General features: G+C 42.2%; 1 protein-coding gene across 1 annotated transcript in view; it reads right to left on the minus strand.

Annotated features, from left to right (window-relative positions):
* Positions 1–18,562, minus strand: part of CDH11 (cadherin 11) — a 149,572-nt gene that overhangs the window by 40,433 nt on the left and 90,577 nt on the right. The window contains exons 3-4 of the mRNA XM_059383692.1: positions 7,033–7,433; positions 2,462–2,756 (exon numbers count right to left, since the gene is read on the minus strand). Coding sequence (XP_059239675.1) covers positions 2,462–2,756; positions 7,033–7,260 — 523 coding nt within the window. The 5' untranslated portion in view covers positions 7,261–7,433. The remainder of the gene's footprint in view (positions 1–2,461; positions 2,757–7,032; positions 7,434–18,562) is intronic.

The following is an 18,562-nucleotide window of genomic DNA, read 5'->3' on the forward strand; positions in this document are numbered from 1 at the left end:
TACACCTGGGTGGGTCCAAAGGAACCAGGGAAAGGAGTGAGGATGGAATTCCGTTGCTCCCAGAGCCTCTCTTCCCTGATGGTCACAAGGGCTTGAGGGCACACAGTGTGGACTGCAGAACGGGGTGCAGGGCCAGAGGAAGAGAAAAGGCATTTAATGCTTCTGCTCCAAGCACTGTTTCCGGCACATTCCATGTGTTCTGCCAGCCTACCTCAGCTCCTCATGCTTACATCTACTGCATTTTGAGAAACTGGATGTGAGAAGTCGGAAATGTTACCATCTATTTTGCAAAGTGGATTATTATGACCAGAGTCAGGAATTAAATGCCCATCCAGCAACCAACCAAACCCACGGTTTCTCTGATATTTTTGGCACAGGGGCTAGGTTCTGGGTGGGAGGCTTGGGATCCCATTCACACAGCCTCTGTCAACCCTTTAATTTACGATTGTCAGCCATTTGTATATGGTGTATAAGTCATTCTTCCTTTTCCTTAATTATTTTTATGTAATTCATTATTTTGTGCAAACGAGTTTTCTGAACTCTTTCCATACAATCAGGCACTCTTTGAGGGTTTTGAAAGGAGAGTAGGCTCTATTCTCTACTATTGTGGTTGAGCTAAGGAAATTATTAAATCTCTATGCTCCATTTGCTTCTGGAACTCCACTAAATCCATTACGACTCCTTGTATTTTCCATCTATTTTACTTAACCCTCAATGCAGTTTACATTATCCTCTCTTTATAGATGATCAAATGAAAACTGAGAAAGACGTGACCGGTTGCCTAGGTTCCTCTGGCTGGTGAGGGCCACCTCCACAGCACTGACAGCAGACTCTACTCTTATAAGCCGTGACAGAAGGTCTGGGTGTTAGCCTGAAGCATCAGCAGGCTCCTGGAGGTGAGGACAATGTAGATTCCTCTGGAGTGTTGCTTGAATGACAGGCCTTCCTTCTGGCTCAGTTGCTGATGCTACTGTCTCTTATTGAATGATTTGGTTCATGTCTGCTTTTTTCTCCTTAAAATCCCTAGGCAAATACCGTGAGACTAAAGGACTGGTCTTGGCCAGGGAAGAGAAACAAAAAATGAAGCCTGACCTTCATAAAATGTGAGAAAAGTCTGACTTTATCCAGAGGAGAAAAAAAGAGACTTTTTTTTTTTTTTTTTAATCCCAAATTCTACATGCAAAGTGGAAAGAGCTTAGGGGTTTGGGGTCACTTCCACCTCTTAACTATTTTGGGCAGGTTAGTACCTATTTTTGTTGCTTGGTTTTCTCATCTGTAAAATGGGCAGTTTGGCCCAGATGATTCTTAAGTCCATTCAGGCTTTAAAGTCTTTGATTCATATAACCAGACTCATTCCCTTATCAGAGCAGCCCTGATCACTGTCTGAAACATAAACCCTTCTCAGTATGAGGCATGTTTCCCAACAGACCACAACGGCATGCATTCTATAAAACCAAACAAAAGTTACTGCCAGGAGAAGGTAGCCACCTGAAGAAATCCATCAGAGAAATATCCTTTAACAATGCAGCATGTCTTTAGGCCTGATGAAAATACACATCCACTTGTAAATTATTCTAACAGATCGTGACAGCATGTCATGACTCATTGTGTATTCTGGAGCCACTTAATAGCTCAGATAACCTTGGATAAATCAGTTAACCTATTTCTGGGTTGGGTTTCCCATCTGTAAGATATGTCAAATAAGACATACCTCACTGTAAAGATGAATCATAGCAAAAATGAAATGCAAGAACACCATGGAAATCATTAATTAGCATGATGTCTACATGCAACAAATATTAACATGATCGTGACTGCAACAGACATCAGTGTGAGCTAGTGATTGAACTACGTTGCCTCTAATCCAGCAAGACTAGAAATTGTCTTTCCATTTTATAAAAAGGGACATTTTACAGAAAGAGAGATAGAACTGGATCCAGGTCACACAGCCAATGAGGGTCAGAGCCAGGATTCCCTGGATGCCGTCATGTTCTTGCCACTCCGACACACTTCTTTATGTTTTAGAAGTTTAGGGGTTTTTTTTGTTTGTTTGTTTTCTTAAGATTTTCTTTATTTATTTGACAGACAAAGATCACAAGTAGGCAGAGAGGCAGGCAGAGAGGCAAGCAGAGAGAGAGAGAGGGAAGCAGGTTCCCTGCTGAGCACAGAGAGCCCGATGCGGGACTTGATCCCAGGACCCCGAGATCATGACCTGAGCCGAAGGCAGTGGCTCAACCCACTGAGCCACCCAGGTGCCCCTAGAAGTTTAGGTTTTAAAATCTCAGGTCTGTTTTAAATATTTGAAACTTCAACTACACAGATAACATTTTTTTTTTTTTTTTTGTCATTATGCCACAGAAGAGGCAGTATAAATTCGACTTTCCGGAGAGCAGGCACCAGCCCCTGCCACCCACAGGAACCCAGACTTGTAGATGGAGCAGGTCTCCCCAGCCGTACGCACCCACGTTGGACCTCTCAGGCACATTCGCATGGTAGGTCTCATGCAGGAACTCAGGAGGGTTGTCATTGATGTCTTGGACCTTGACAATGAACTCCGATGGTGGCTCCAGTGGCCGGTTGGTGTCCCTGTCCACCGCCTGTGCCATGAGCGTGTACTGGGCTCTCTCCTCTCGGTCCAATGTCTTGGTGGCATGAATGTTCCCTGATTTGTCATCAATCACAAAAATGGTTCCGGCTCCTTCACCTGAGAGAATGTATTTAATGTTCCCATCACCAGAGTCAATATCGGAATGAAGCTAGGAAAAGAGAAATCGAGATTTTTAATTCCATGAGGGAGGCCATGGGGAGACAGAGTCTCACTTGCACACTGTTTGCTGTAGTACCTTCCACACACACTCACACAGATGTGCACACACACACATACACTGTGAGAAGGAGATGCTGTCACCCACTTCTACAGATGAAGCAATGGAATCTGAGAGAAGATACTTGCCTTGGCCAAGGTCACACAGTTGGGTGCAGTGAACCCAGCGTTCGAACTTGAACCCTGAGTTTTTTAAATTCTAAGATTCATGCTTTCCTCACAAATACACACCCATACAAAATAGACGCACACATTCGCACAAATATCACCCAAACAAAATATATATACATATGCATCTATATTAATAGACTTATTTTGAAAGAAATATGTACATAACATAAAAAATTTAAAAACACAAACATTTATGCCATAAGTAAGTCTTCTCAGTTCTGATTCCCACTCCCTCAATTTCTCTGCTCACACACAACAGTTGTTACCAGTTTCCTGTGAATCCTCCAAGATATATTTTACACATATGCTAGAATATCTGTACAGTGAGATACATAAATGTCCCGGTTTATTTTTATGCAATAAAGTGCTATAGTGCACACGTCACTCTCCACCTCTGGTGTTTTCCTATAAAAGTAAATTCAGGTGGTCTTTCACACAGATACATGCAGATCGACCTCACCCACTGGGTGGATGTTATCACCTCGTTTTAGCTGTCCTCTGCCAAAGGTCACAGAGGTTGCTTCCAGGCTTCTGTTGCTACAAGCAATTCCTTGATCAGACCATTCCAGAAGACCCTCTGTGAGGAGCATGAGGTATGAGGGTCTGGGGACATGGCTGCTGGGAGGAAGCTCCCATTCTGATCACAGGCATTGTGTGGGTAGGATAGATTCATAGGAGTGCAACTTCTTAGGCAATAGAGAGAACTTTAAACATGTTTAGGTTCTTTCTGCTTCCTTTGACAAAGCCCAGAGACATGATGGTACTTGCCTAAATCCACACTTGGCTGGTCCTGACTACCCATCCCGTGCCTTGCTTGATTCTGTTCTGTGTGGATCTCACCCAAAGACCACATCTGATTTTTCTGTAGCAATTAATTCCTCACTTTCTCTTAATATAACTTCAATGTCTAAAGCTTCCATCTTAATTTGAGTTCCTCTGCCCTCATTATGCCATTTGTCGGAAGAGATAAACATTGCTTTTACCATTTCTGTGGGCTTCAAGTATAGCTGAAGGGCTAAAAAACCCATGGTTCTACCTACTATGTAAGAAACCTCAGTATAAATCAGAAAGCTTTATTCAAAAGGCACTGATGATGATGATGATAATAATAATAATAATAATGTTGTAATAATAATAATAGTTCTTATTATCAATGACATTTTAGTACTGATATTATAAGTAAATGTCATTTTAATATTATTATTAATGCCATTTTAATATTACTGTTATGAAACCAAGGTCCAGAGAGCTTGTTCAGAATCACAAAGCAAGGTTCAATACACTGTTTTAAAAAATGTGTTATTTCAATTTCTCAAAAAGTATCTAATTGATCTGCAGTCCGTGGCTGAAACACCCAAGTACTTCAGTTCAGGGGTGGTGAGGGAAGGGGGGGTACCTGTAGGCACAAATCAGGAAGACTATTTTGATTTTAGTTCACAGTGTGTCTCAGAAAAATTAAAAGAAAAAAAAACTTTCTTTCAGAACTTCTTATTCATAACCAGCTACATATTGTCATGAAATGATGGTTACTGCATTTCTCGTGAATAGTTGTGAGTAAAATATGAAGCTATTGAGTGACCTCCAAAGGATGAACAGGATTGCCCCAGTCTTCATACAATTTCCACAGTGAGGGCAGGATCCCTGACGTGGTTCCCCTGGCTTCCTCCCCAACCCCCACAGTCTGTTATTTGTTTCTTTTGTCTGCCTCAGACCTGGCATAAGTTAGGGGCTTGGTCTTGTGAATGAGAAACAAGGAAATCAATGCTTATTTTAATAGGAGTGTCTAGAAGGGAAGTTTCCAGGGGCCTTCATGGGTTACATGTGAGTTTGGCCGAGTTTCTTGAGAATTACAGATTCTAGTTCATGATCAACCAAATAACTGAAAGAAAAAAAAAAAAGTAAAACCATAGTGCTCATTATTTTTCCTCTATTTTGTTTTCAGATTTGTAAGTTGAATATAAATTTCTCCTTTTTCTCTCTCCAACAAAGATGACCTATACAACTGACAATGATATTTATTAGGTTCCACACAAAAAGCAGTTTGGGAAACCATTCAATCCTATCAGGGGATCTAGTTGCCGAGGCATACATAGCCAATTCCTGATGCCAAAGACTGATGGCTTCCCCCTCTGCAGAGCACAGCATGACACAGACTGTGTTTCCTGCAAGAAATCTGAAAGTCCATTGCCTGCCAAAATCTACTTTTTCAGAGCAGCATAAAGCACTCAACCTTGAATGTCGTCAAATCAAAGGTCATCGAGTCTACTCCCTCTGTTCTCAGGGAACTATATATCCACAGTATCTCAAGAGGAAGATCCACAGGATCCAGCCCCTTTTGTCTCTTCCCCCATCCAATCTGACATCTCACACTCAATCCCATGTGCCTATGTAAAAGATCATTCACTGCTTACTTTTCTCCATGTTTTGCCCTATATTCCCCTTTTAGTGGGTATGTCAACCGCTTGCTCCACAGTGATAAGGAAAAGGTTCTCCAGGTCCTGTCTCTTCTCAGTCCCGCACCCTAACACACACACACTGTTCCCCACTGAGATAGTCCCTAAGGCGGGGAGGTTCTATATCCTCAGAACAATTCACGCACAGCTCCCCATGTTGTTCAGGCTGCAACGGCCCCCGCCATGACTGAAGTCTCGTCTTCCTCTCTGGGCACAGAGCCCATCTCCTCATGTAGGGAATTCACATGCCAATTATTTCCCTGGGTTCCCATTTCCCCCAGACGACTTCTATTTTGGGTATAGTCTTTCCATTTTTGGGTATACATGAATGAAATTCTTTTGGTATGTCTGGCATTGAAAAGGCACTTTCCCAACCCGGAACAACATTATTGAGATGCTAATATGAACCTCTTCCAAATATGTCAATTACATAAATATGCATTGCTGTTCGCATGTTAAAGAACAACTGAAATAACTCCTTGGAATATAGGAGGCTTAGAAATTAGCTCGCCTCAGAGCTACCCTTGGCCTTTGCTCCCTTCACGGGATAACTCCGAGTCCTCTTTCAAGTCACAGGTCATTACCATGTTCTCTATGAAACTTTCCTCCATCCTTCCCAAACATTCCCATGTAAATGTGTAATAATTTCTGTTGAATTTCTTCATTATCCTGTTCTCTGTGCGCGCGCGCATGTGTGTGTGTGTGTGTTTTAATCGCTTAGGTAGATGTGTCTCTTCCACTAGTCTCTGAACTCTTTCAAGATCAGAATATTTTATCCAGGTTACCATTGGCCTAGCTCTTCCCCAGAGCACAGTGGGCTTTCATTCTTATGCAGATGAACACCTATCTCTTTGTCCTTAACACCATTATCCTCTGAAAGATGGCTGCACACTTAAAAATAAATGATAACAGGCAATATATTTTTTAACATATTTCAGAATGCCTACCCTTTGCCCCTTTTTGGAGGGGGTACACAGAGAATGCAGTCTTAAATACTGGGAGGACACTCAGATCATCCTAACTGGGTGTTGCCATCCCTGAGCTAAAGCACATAAAATCCCACCCATTCTTAAGACACATCCGTTTCATCAAATATTGACCAAGGCCTTCCCAAAACTGGGCTTAGTACCAGGACCTCAGGACACAGAATGACACTGGTCAGGTCCAGGGAGGGAGACAGGGAAATAGACCCGTGTAATTCAGAAGGGAAAGCTCTCACAAAGAGCAGGGCGGGTTCTCAGAGCACAAGGAAGGGGCATCCACCATGGAGGTAGGGTGTGTGGTCAGCCAAATGCCCTCCGTTGGGAGAATGAGTAAATAAATAATGGTTTCAACTCAGTGGACTACTGCACAGTCATTAAAAATGGAGTTTAATGGTATATTAAGTGGAAAACACAAGTGTTCTTAATATGGATAAGTCTATGAATGGGGGCGGAAAGGCTGAAATATGTTTGAACAATGATTTCATGGTTCTTATTGAAGGTCATTAGTGCCCCCTCTCCCCCAGGAATTTTCTTTCTTGACCAGACCCTCCTGCTGGACTGGTGAGAGGGAGAAATAAGCACTGCAGAGCAGCGGCCTTACCCTGCCCACGAGCACAGGGTCAGGCCCGGTGTACTCCTCTATCACGAAGAACTGGTTCCAGACCCAGCCTCGCTTGGAACGCTGCAGCACCTGCCCCTCCTTGCCCTTCTCATGGTGCCCGTGGAACGAGGGTCGCAGGTGGCCCCGCCGCTCGGTGGTGAGGGCCTGGCTGTGGCACAGCACTCCCAGGCACACCAGGGCGGCTTGTAAACAGTAGTGCTCCTTCATTTTTGGTTACGTGGTAGGCACAGGAGAATGCGGCTGTTGCCCCTCTCAGCAACCCCGTGGCGGGCCTGGCCGATGGCGGCCTCCCGGACGCGTCACGCAGACCTCTCTTGGAATGGAATGTCTCTGCTCACTGAGTACATCACGTCAGGGCTGCCCACTTCCCCAGTAGGCTTCTGCGGGAAGAGAGAAAGGTCAGATTAGCCGCAGGCTATGTCCCCAATTCATTTCAACCCCACTCCATCAAAGAGTGGACCACACCTGGGGGAGCGGGGGGCGGGCTGAGCAAGAAATTGTCCCTGCTTTCGCAACTTCAGGTGTCGCAGGTGGGATAAACTCTTACACAAAGATGACCCTCAAGGTCTATATGAGGATAAATGTGTGCGCTCTGTGTGCTGTGGAATTCAGCTCCAAGGTCTCAGTGTCCGCTTTACCCCTGACTGACTCCCTTACTAGGGGTTTGGGGTAAGATGACAGCTCCTTGAGCTCAGCTTGCTCCTTTACGAAATGGGGATGCTAATCGTGCTCTCTGAAATGTCGACACAGGGATTAAATGATTAATGCCTCTAAATCCCTTAGTACAGTGTCTTGTACACAGCAAGTTCTCCATATTTATCGGTTATCGTTATTGATCATACTTGTACTAGGGTACGTTTCCATCCCTAGAGGAACTTAGGGCATTACGGGCATCCAGGAGAAGAACATCTAACTGATGGGGATTAAGGGAGGACAGGGAAGAGAGTGGGGACAGTTATGAGAGATTCCCTGAATGTGGGATGGCTGTGCTGCAGCCTAAAGTCAGAGTTACTGTGATCAGAAGGGAGTGGATGGGATGACCATGCAGAGGGAACAGCATGCTCCAAAGTCCAGAGGTCCTCATAATGCACAGCACGTCCCCATACTGGTCAGCATGACTGAATGGTGTAAGGAGGAGAAAAGCAGCAATGGACCCTGCCAGAGAAAGGAGGCTGGGACGGATCCCAAGAAAACACTTATGCTCACTAAGACACTTGTCAGTGAAATAACAGACCAAGTCCTCCTGGTGGATCAGTGAATGCTATGCTATGACTTAACAAATAATCCCATTGGCTCTTGTTTGATCAAAGGCCCACCCAAGAGCCTGAAGATAGCTCCTTAACTTGGCAGTCTTAAAACAGAAACTTTACAAGCTTTTTCCAGCCATGAAATGCAAAATAAAAGAGCATACCCCACCTACTGATCTAAAGGTCTTGTTCCTGGCTCCCAGCCACGGCTCACCTACTCATCAGTATAACGATGGGCCTTCCATGCGCCTTGTAGGTTTCTAACCTACAGTTACTCTGGTCTTTAATTTCTGCCTTGGGTTCCTGGACTTCTTTACTAAACTTAGTCTTGCTGCTGCTGGAAACTTAATTATCCCCTATGGAACTTCCCTTGCTTGTTCCCCTCTTCTGAATTGGTTAGCACCCTGCAATTTCTTCTGAACTATTATCCTTTTCTCTTGGTGTGCCATCCAGACTCCCACTGGAGGTCTAGCTCCCAGAACCCGGCAATCCCCATTACCATGCCTACTATCGATGGGAGACAGCTCAGAAGAGTGCTGGGCACAAAGCATAACATTCTGATACTGAGGATGACACTTCAATTCAGCACTGGTGAGTCTAAATGAAACTGGTGAGCTTCTTGAGCATTGTAGAAAACAAAATCATTTAATTCCTAGCTATCTAGTATGAATGTGTTGGTGGTGGGGGGGGTGAACATAAAGGAAGGAGTATGAATCTTGGCACAGTGGAATGTACCTAGATTTAGAGATCAGAGAGACCTGGGTTGGAACACTGCTTCTATATCTTATAATATAGGTGATGTTAGGCCCGCCAGTCAGGCATTCTGAGCCTCTAGGTATGCTCTCATCTGAGCTACGGGGATGACAAGAATTGCTGCACTCATATAAGGCTGCATGGATGCAGTCTGAGTTTCTTCCTCTCTTCCTAGAGTGCCACAATTCAAGCCCTCAGTCTCACTCAGTAGAAGGAGGTGCTTTGGCCTTACAGATGGAGATGCCCAGAAAAGGCACTTTCTCTCAGAGAGGAACTGAGAAGTAAGAGTTACATGGGGATGCCAGAGCCATCTGGTCTTAGTAGTCTAGACTTGGTGAAATTCTAATCTGTTGGAGCAGAACATTTTTCCTTCTGATGGCCTTTGACTTCACCAACCCAACCCTTTCTACTTCCTTTGTCATATGGCAAAATGTGTCTAGGGAGGCCACAAATGTGCAGATAAGTTCAGGTGTCCGTCACTGCCCCCAGTACAGTCTTTGATGTTAGTCTCTTTTCAAGGAATAGGGAGTCCAATATCTGGTGTAGACAGACATCTCAGGGTATGGAAAAGACTGTGTAGAAGAGAGAGAGATTAAACAGATGGCATCGTCATTGAATGGCTTCATCCTCAGACTCGGGGATGCAATAATACATGAAACGCTGTTGCCTGCTATCCAAACTGATTGTGTGAAAAAAACACAGAGGGGGACCCCAGGAGGAGTCAGATCCTAAAATGAGTCAATGTGAAGCAGCAGGAAGATCCCTCGGCTTAAGTCAGGAAGCAAGATATATGGTCAAGAATCTGCCAATAGCTTGTCATGGGACCTCGTCATTTCTGTATTGGTACATTCTCTCCAAAATGAAGCCATTGGGTGACATGTCTACAAATGGCTCCCAGCTTCATATTGATGGTTGGAACGCCAGCGAGAGGCTGTTGGGGATTTCTTTTGATTCATACACCATCTCTTTACTAAACTGGATGATCTTTATGATTGGGATTATATGTTACACACGATTATAGGTCCAATGCTGAGCTTTTGAAAGCAAGCCATCAGTAAAAGTTGAATGTATTATTTGAACCCCATACTTCAAGTGCAAACTTGATACTGCCACCAAAGAATCTCAAGAAGAAGAAACAGCAAAGACCATATGGTGTGACAAGATCCCTGCCCATTTTACACCATGCCAAGTATTAAGTGTTCATTCACATGGTGATAAATTATTCTTGCATATAAACTGTGAAGTGTATTTGAAAGAAAGGGTTTAATTAAAGTTCATATTTCTGCACCTCTTTCTTCTGGCTGCCATTTTGCTGTAAAGCACAATTATTTCTGACACCAGAAGTGTTAAAACTAGATGACAACTTTTTTCCCTTGATAAAAAAATTCTAGCTTGATACTAATGAATTTAAGAGTTTCCATGACCCAAAAAACAATGAAAGCATTACTGAAAAGATGAAATTATCTATTCTCTTTTCTTGGAAAAAGAAAAACCAACTTGCTTTTAAAAGGAACTCACTGGACCCATTATTTGAAAGTATTTATACAACTACATGTAATATGTAATGTTACTTTAATGATTAGCCTCAGGTATGTATAAGATGAATTTTAAGACATAATTTTAAAAAATTACTTTCAGAATGAAAATTCAGTTAGCAAAAGCTTTTTCTAACTACTCTTCTAATAACTTTACAAATAATAATTCAGCTATTCATTTCTATAACAAACATGAATAGGTACTATCAATATTCTTATTATAAAGGTTGAGGAAGCTGGGGCCCAGATAAACGAAGCAATTTGTGCAAGGCTATGCTTCTGGGAAATCGCAGAGCTGAAATTTGAACCCATGCCATCTGGCTCTGGTGTCTGTGTTCTTAATCAGTGAACAATACCAACTCCTTCCATTTGTTTCTGCCTGAGTTCATAAGGAAATGGTACGGTTACTACGATATTGTAACCTAGAAGGCACCTGAAGTAAACCAACATTAGAACTTGGTATATAATAGTATGGCTGGTAAAAATAGTAATAATAGTTAATATTCATCCATGGTTATGATCTGCCTAATACTCTTCTAAATGCTTTCCATGAGGTGAGTCATCCAATTTTCACAATAACCCTACATAAGTAGTATTATTGCTATTCCTATTTTATAGGTAAGCAGTCTGAGGCATAGGGAGATTAAATAACTCGTCCATGGTTACAGACCCAGCAAGTGGAAGATCTGGGACATGAACCCTAGATATTTGGCTCCAAGACCTCTATCCTCCTCCCCTGGAGTGCTGTGCCATATTGCCTTTCTAAGAGAAGACTGTAGAGCTAATATAGACACACATCCTGACACACATGTAACAGTCTTAAAATGATAGCGATTTAAGTTTTAGTGGCACTGGTGGTGACTAAAATACTAAAAACCAAACCAGAAAAAGGATAAAACACATTTTATAGCAGAGACCGAAGGGAAGATGAACAGGAAGTGATTACATCAGTCCATCAACAGCACAGTACAACCAGGCCTTTAAACAACACATGACACAAAAGTTAATCTTCGCTTTTTATTTTTAAACGCCCTGCTTCAGAATTTCTAAATGTATATGTTTCAAAAATGTGTTCAGAAAGATTCTTTTTCTTTTTTTTTTAAAGAAATGTTTCTAAAATCTAGAGATCTGATTGATGTATTCAACAGTAAAGAGTTTGCAGGGAACACACATGAAAATTAATAGAAGGCAGCCCTCCTATGAAGACCTTGACATTGGTCATAATTAGAGAAATATATCAATGTTCTAATTGGTTTCAATAAAAACTCCCGAGGCAACTCTCAAACAATCCTTCCATTAAAGCACTTTCTAGCAGTATGCCAGGATGTCTAAGCATTGGGGTTCCACTAAAACATATAGGCGGACTTTATTTTACAGTGGGAGCATATTGCTTGGAAGGAAAAATAAATGTTGTTGAAAGTCACAGGAGTAATAACATGACAGGAAAATGGATTTGCAAAACCACCAGCTCTAAGTGGAAGGCTCGCCCCTCTATCTTGAGAGCAGATAGCCCGTCATAAGCTATTGCGCCTTGAGCATAAAACCCTCTTGCTGTGCCTGCTTTTGTCTCCGTAAAAGAAAATGACATATACGGGTGTTTAAGTATATTTGGACTCCTGCTGGAAATTGTTATCGGGTAGAGAAAGAAAGAGGAAAGTGCTTAGCAGAAAGCAAGTGGCTTTGGTTTTTCAGCTTTCTCCTCCCCACAGAGCTGGAAGGATCAGACAGACTGACCTGTTCTTTTCATTTCCAGGGAGCTAATTTACAGTTAAAGACAGGTTATCATTACATTAAGAATATTATCGAGGCCCGCACCAGAACTCGAAACTCCACATTCTGCATGCGCAGTGTCCCCTTGTGGGGGAGCTTGGGGGCTCTGCTCTCCACTTCAACAAACACAGCTTTGTAACCAATCGGATTCTATTATGCAAATTAATTCAAGCATATTTTATTCCCCGTTCAGATCTCATCACTCAGCACTGAGCTGGTCTCTAGTTTCAAATCAAATCACAGGAATTATGCCATGTCTGTGGAAATCACAGAGAATGGGGAGAGGAAGTATTATAAGAACTTTGAATCATATTTCTTCTTCCCTGATTTCTACACTTTGGAGCAAAGCATAAGCTTGGAGTAATAATCACTTCTGCTCAGGTGCAAAACACACAGGCAAGACTGCAAAAGGGTCTTGTTGTTCCAGCTCTGATACTAAATTCAAATGTCAAAGTATGTGGCCAATAGGACCCCTTATCAGTGACCATAACGTTCTCTAGGGTAAGTGGAAATTTTAAAACTGCTGCAATGTAAGTCTGATTCTCTTCTTCTAGAGAAATAGAGAACCACGTGAGTGTCAGCTTTGAAAGTGAAAAAGATCATTCACTGCCTCCTGTTGGGCAGACCTGTGTCCAAATCCTGGTCCTGTCACTTACAGGCTACATGACCTTAGGTATTGATGGTAGAGATTATCCTTGACCCAGTGCTTGATCTTTCTAGTGGTGGGCAGTATATTTAGGGCTTGGTACTTATTATTTAATTGTATCTTTACCACAACTTATATGTAAATATCACCCAGATTTTATCTACAAGGAAAGTGAGGCTCAGAATGGTTGAGTAAATCACCCAAGGGTACATCCTAAATCACTAGCAAGGCTGCTATTCAAATTCAAGTTATGTGACAACAGAACCCATGTTTTTGCTTTACCGGACTCCCAAACTCTGGGAGCCCATGTTCCCCTCATCTTCGATATAAGGAGAGGGCATGATCCATCTTCAAGGACCATCTCAGCTGCAAAATTGTATTCGATATTGAAAATAATCTTTGTTAGATATGAATTTCATTTATTTTTCAAGTATGTAAAATCAGCCTCTATGTTTTCAGGCTCTCATGGCCACAAAGTGTCACTGGAATCCAACTCAGTTCCCAGGCCCCAAACATGTAGAATCATTCCATGATTATTTATTTATCTCTTCAAATAATTAACAAGTACAACGTGTGCAATGAAGAAGTTATTTTTTTGTGCTCTACTCAATCCTTAAGACAGTCTTTTTCTCACTGTAATATTTTAAAATGTTAATCATTAGGATGAATAAAATATATCAACACATACAGGAAATAATGTCAGCTGTGTCATCTCAGACTGTGAATAAACACTGTATATGAATGCGTGAAAAGAGAAAGATTTATTTTCATTTTTTTTTTTGCATGATCTAAAACACCTGAGGGAAAATTAGGCCACAAATGGCAATGATAAACAGATGCTCAACATGATGGAACTTCATTTGTGGTATCAGAGGCCTGTATGTAAATTTCCCTTTGTCTCAGAGCAGTAAATATCTGTAAAGCTCGCTTCATTTGCAGTTCCTTCATTCAGCAATAACTTTTCACAGTGCCAGACCTGGGTTGGACCCCAGGGATACACAGACTGCTGTGTATCTCTGTTCTGTACGGAGACTGTACTCCAACAACGGTGAGACAGTCTTCTAAGCAGATGAATAATGGGATAATGGGATCGGGGCAAGCGGGACTTAGGTACCCAGCACCGAGGAAATGGGGAGCACATCTCTGCAGATTGAATGTGTACCGTATCACTCCAGTCCTCTGGTCCTTGCCCACTCCTGCTTCTTCCATGTAAACACCTATCATCTCTGCAATCTCCGCCATGTGAAGCTTCCATTCTCATCCTGAACCACGGCTGATTGAACTGCATCTAGTTCAGCAATAACCAAACCTTAAATTGATCAGTGATTGTTTTAAACTGTGTCATCTGGCTCATAAGGACAAGCTGAGCGCATAAGATCCACTTGGGAACTTGAATGAAAAAAAAACAGGAAGCGTGTTTCCGTGAGAGGGGTAACTGAAACAGGAAGGTGATGGGCTGCCTGGGGGATGGAGTAGTCATCCTCCATGGCCAAAGATTTGGTGAAATCAAGGTTATGAGCAAGCAAGTTAGTAACCAAACAGAAACAAACATCGCCTCTGTCCCCAAGCCAGGTAAACAGCACGACATGTGGCCTGGTTCTCTGAAAATCTTGGCAATGAAGGACTGCCCTCCACCTGCTGTCTCCATGGGGCCCGCCATACTGATCTCCTGCTTCTCAGTTTCCATACATCAAATGACAATAGGTCTCCTATAAGTGAGCCAACTTGAATGCTTTCTTTTACCCTCAAGACAGCAAACCTAGTAAACCACAATAATCAATAGGAAAATGTTTGGTGGTTCTTCTGATAAAGGATGAAGTACTCTAGCTGTGGAGGTCATTTGTTCATACATAGAAAATGCCTTCTTCATTTCTGAATATCCAAGAAACACTGGAGCCATAGGGAGACTTTCACAACAAAAGTCAAAAGACACCTGTGTTCTAGCAAAGATTCTGTCATTGAACAGTTATGTAACCTTAGAAAAGAAATCTTCTTCCTGAGACTTTCACCTTCCCATAAAATGGGAGGCTAACAATAGCCTATCAAGCCTATCAAGGTCTTTCGTGTCTACCGGAGCCTGTGAGCCTGTGCTGTGCTGAGACAGAGCAACCTTCCCTAGAGGGAGGCTGCACCTAATTTAAAAAGTCAGGTCCTGGGGTGCCTGGGTGGCTCAGTGGGTTAAAGCCTCTGCCTTCAGCTTGGGTCATGATCCCAGGGTCCTGGGATCGAGCCCCGAATGGAGAGCCTGCTTCCTCTTCTCTCTCTGCCTGCCTCTCTGCCTACTTGTGATTTCTCTCTGTCAAATGAATACAATATTTAAAAAAAAAGTCTGGGTCCTAGCTGGCAGGACTGCTCCACGCACACCAGGAGGCTACACTTTCATGAGATATAACGGCAGTGATGTTCTCTGGGACTAGGCAATGCAGACCCCTGTCAATGTAACAGGCTTTGATCCCAACTTTAGAAATCAGAACTCACCCAATGGGCAATGGGAATCCACTGAAATCTCTGATCTAGAGATTGATGGAATCCAAACTGTCGAAGGTATACAGGAGAAAGTAGCATGAGAACTGGGAGTTCTGACACAATTGTTAACAGCATGGGCTCAACAGTCAGAGGGATTAGAGCATTAGAGCTCAAGAGCTAGGGCTTATTCCTTAGGTGTATGACTCGGCCTCCAAGAATCTCCATGCCGCCATGTTGAAAATGTGAGAACAAGAGAAGCACTCTCAGAGGGAGAGTTAAAATGAAAGGAGATGATGCATGGAGAGACTCTTGTATGGACTTGACATGGTCTGGCACACTGCAGGTGATCAAGAGGATAAATGAGGAGTTCTGTTCCTTCAACAAGAATACATAAATATGTACTATAAGCCCTGGATACAGGGATATGACATACCATACACATACCACATGCAATAACGTGCAAGCCTAATGGAAGGCTCTGAGAGGCTGTCCATCAGGAGGAGTTAAACAAAATAATACTTAGAACAGGAATTGTTACATACGACACGAGTAAATGAGGGAAATGAGATAAAGCAGACCAGTATTTTCCAATAGAAATATAATGGGAGTTGCATGTATAATTCTATCTAGATGCCACATTTAAAAAAAATTATTTATTTGACAGACAGAGATCACAAGTAGGCAGAGAGGCAGGCAGAGAGAGAGGAGGAAGCAGGCTCCCCGCTGAGCAGAGAGTCCGATGCGGGACTCAATCCCAGACCCTGAGATCATGACACGAGCCAAATCTAGATGCCACATTTTTAAAAGTTTTAAAGAATGGGTACATTTATTTTAACAATATTTTTTATTTAATTCAGTATGCCCCAAATAGTATCAGTTTAATATGTAATAAATATATGGATTATGGAGATATTGCACATACACACACAAACACACACACACACACACACCAGTTTTTTTTTGTTTGTTTGTTTTTGTTTTTGTTTTTGTTTGGTCCTAAGACCTCGAAACCCAGTGCATATTTTAAACTTACAGCACATCTCTGTTTGGACTAGCCACATTTCGAAAGCTTGATAGCCTTACATGGCTACTGGCTACCATTTAGGACAGCACAGTAGAGGATTCTAGCATATCTGGAGAGAAGGGGATGTGGTCAACAGAGACTTCCTGGATTCATTGCAGTCACTCAGGGAGAGAGATAACATGGCTCTAAATAGGAAATATAAGCCTCTGGTAGAGGTAAAGGTGCCCTTCTGGAAACTATGTACATGTGTAGGGCCTAGGGAAGTGGACAACCCAAGAAGGGCAGAGCGTGAGGCCAGAGTCTGAAGATGAAATTGCTGCTCCTGGCTTCAGGAGGAGAGGAGCTGGTTTGGGGATAAAGCACATGCCTTTGGTTTTAAGTGGGTTAAAGCTTGTGAAGCCAATGGACGGAGGCTCCAATGAAAAGTGTCAGGGTAGAGCTAAGTTTCTGAGTTCTTCCAAGAGTAGGTATTATCCGTGTTACCATTTCTGTTTCCAGTTTGGGCATTCTGCTGTATTATTCATGGCTAGAGTCTCAGAACTACATGAAACCCTCCCTTAGACCTTCCTCTCTTGTTCTTTCTTCAGTGGACAAATAGGGAAAGAGATACAGAAATGACAAGCAACTTGTGCAAAATAGAAAAAAAATAACCAAAACAAAGTGCACAAAACCTAAAGCCCTCACTCTGTAGAGGAAACAAGAAAGAGAAAGCATGGAGCGGAAGATAATTTATACAGCATCTACCCTGCCCTCTTGCTCCCCAAACCCAGAGTAAAAGCAGTTCTCCCTTGCCAACGACTTCTGTGTAAACAACCGTCCATATTCTATAAGGGAAAAGGCATTCATAAATAAGGACCTGGGAGCTTTCTTTAAGGACTGTCAGTGGAGAACGGGAAGAAGGAAAACAATCTGCATATTATTGCCAGAATCTGCAAGGAACCACTTTCCACAAAGAATTTTTTTTTTTTTTTAAGTAAAAACAAGAAGAGGAGGAATTATCCCAAGGTGGTCTTAATAACTGACAAGGGCTTGATGTGGTTTTTCTGAAATAATTACTAAAACTAAAATAAGGGGAGAGAGTGCCTCAAATCACCACTACCGAGACTTCAGAATTCTGCGACCTCCAGCCTGTGACCCCAGTCCACGGTGGTCCACATGCATCCGACCAGGGTAATCAGCCTCCGAACAGAAGTGAGGAATGCAGAAAGTCAAGCTGCTTTCAATTACTGGAAGCTTGACTCTTACCAGAGTGTGGGTGGGCTTCTAAAGGTCTCTTTCTAACGTACCTCCCCAAACCATGTTATCATGCTAAGAGTAGACTAAACTGCCACATTTATTTATTTATTTATTTATTTATTTATTTATTTATTTATTTATGTTGGGGGGCATCTTTACATATGCCACGGATTTTCTTACCTCCCTTTATTTTTAGAAAGCAGACACCAACAATAGCCTCATAATGATCTCATTGTAGTTTCAAATAATCCAATTTGAAGCCCGATTCTGTCTTTTCAGATGTATTAATGTCATTTATCAAAAGTAATGGGATTTTTAAAAAAGTTGAGCATAAAAGAAAAGTAATGGGATACAGCAAACCAGTCAAGTGCCTTGTACATGTGCAGAGCATTTTCTGAAGCATATGCTGAACACTTTCAGGCAGACAGGACTTTCAAAGGCAACGTTAAATGTCTTTTGTGGGTCTCAGATAATATGGTTCACTTAATTAGATTTTCCATAATCCCAGGTTAATCCTATTGTGAATTACAGACGTGAGTTTTGACTTGCCTGGCAGAAACATCTACTACTATAAATGCATTTCTGGAAAAAAATATGTATCTTATTTATAATTCATTACCAAAATCATTACCATAGAGAGTGCCTCTTCTCCCTTGCCCAGGTAGAAGTGACCATTTCCACTCCTTGGGATGATATTGGCCTTTTAAGAAATTTAATAAGGGCACTTCTAATATCTTTTGTTCTTGATTATGCTTTCCTCTTCCCTAAGATATATGAAGTTCTCTAAGATTTGGAACATACCTGACTCCTCAGCACGGAGTATAATTATGCA

The sequence above is a fragment of the Mustela nigripes genome, chromosome 17, assembly GCF_022355385.1.
Source record: "Mustela nigripes isolate SB6536 chromosome 17, MUSNIG.SB6536, whole genome shotgun sequence".
Taxonomy (NCBI): Eukaryota; Metazoa; Chordata; class Mammalia; order Carnivora; family Mustelidae; genus Mustela; species Mustela nigripes.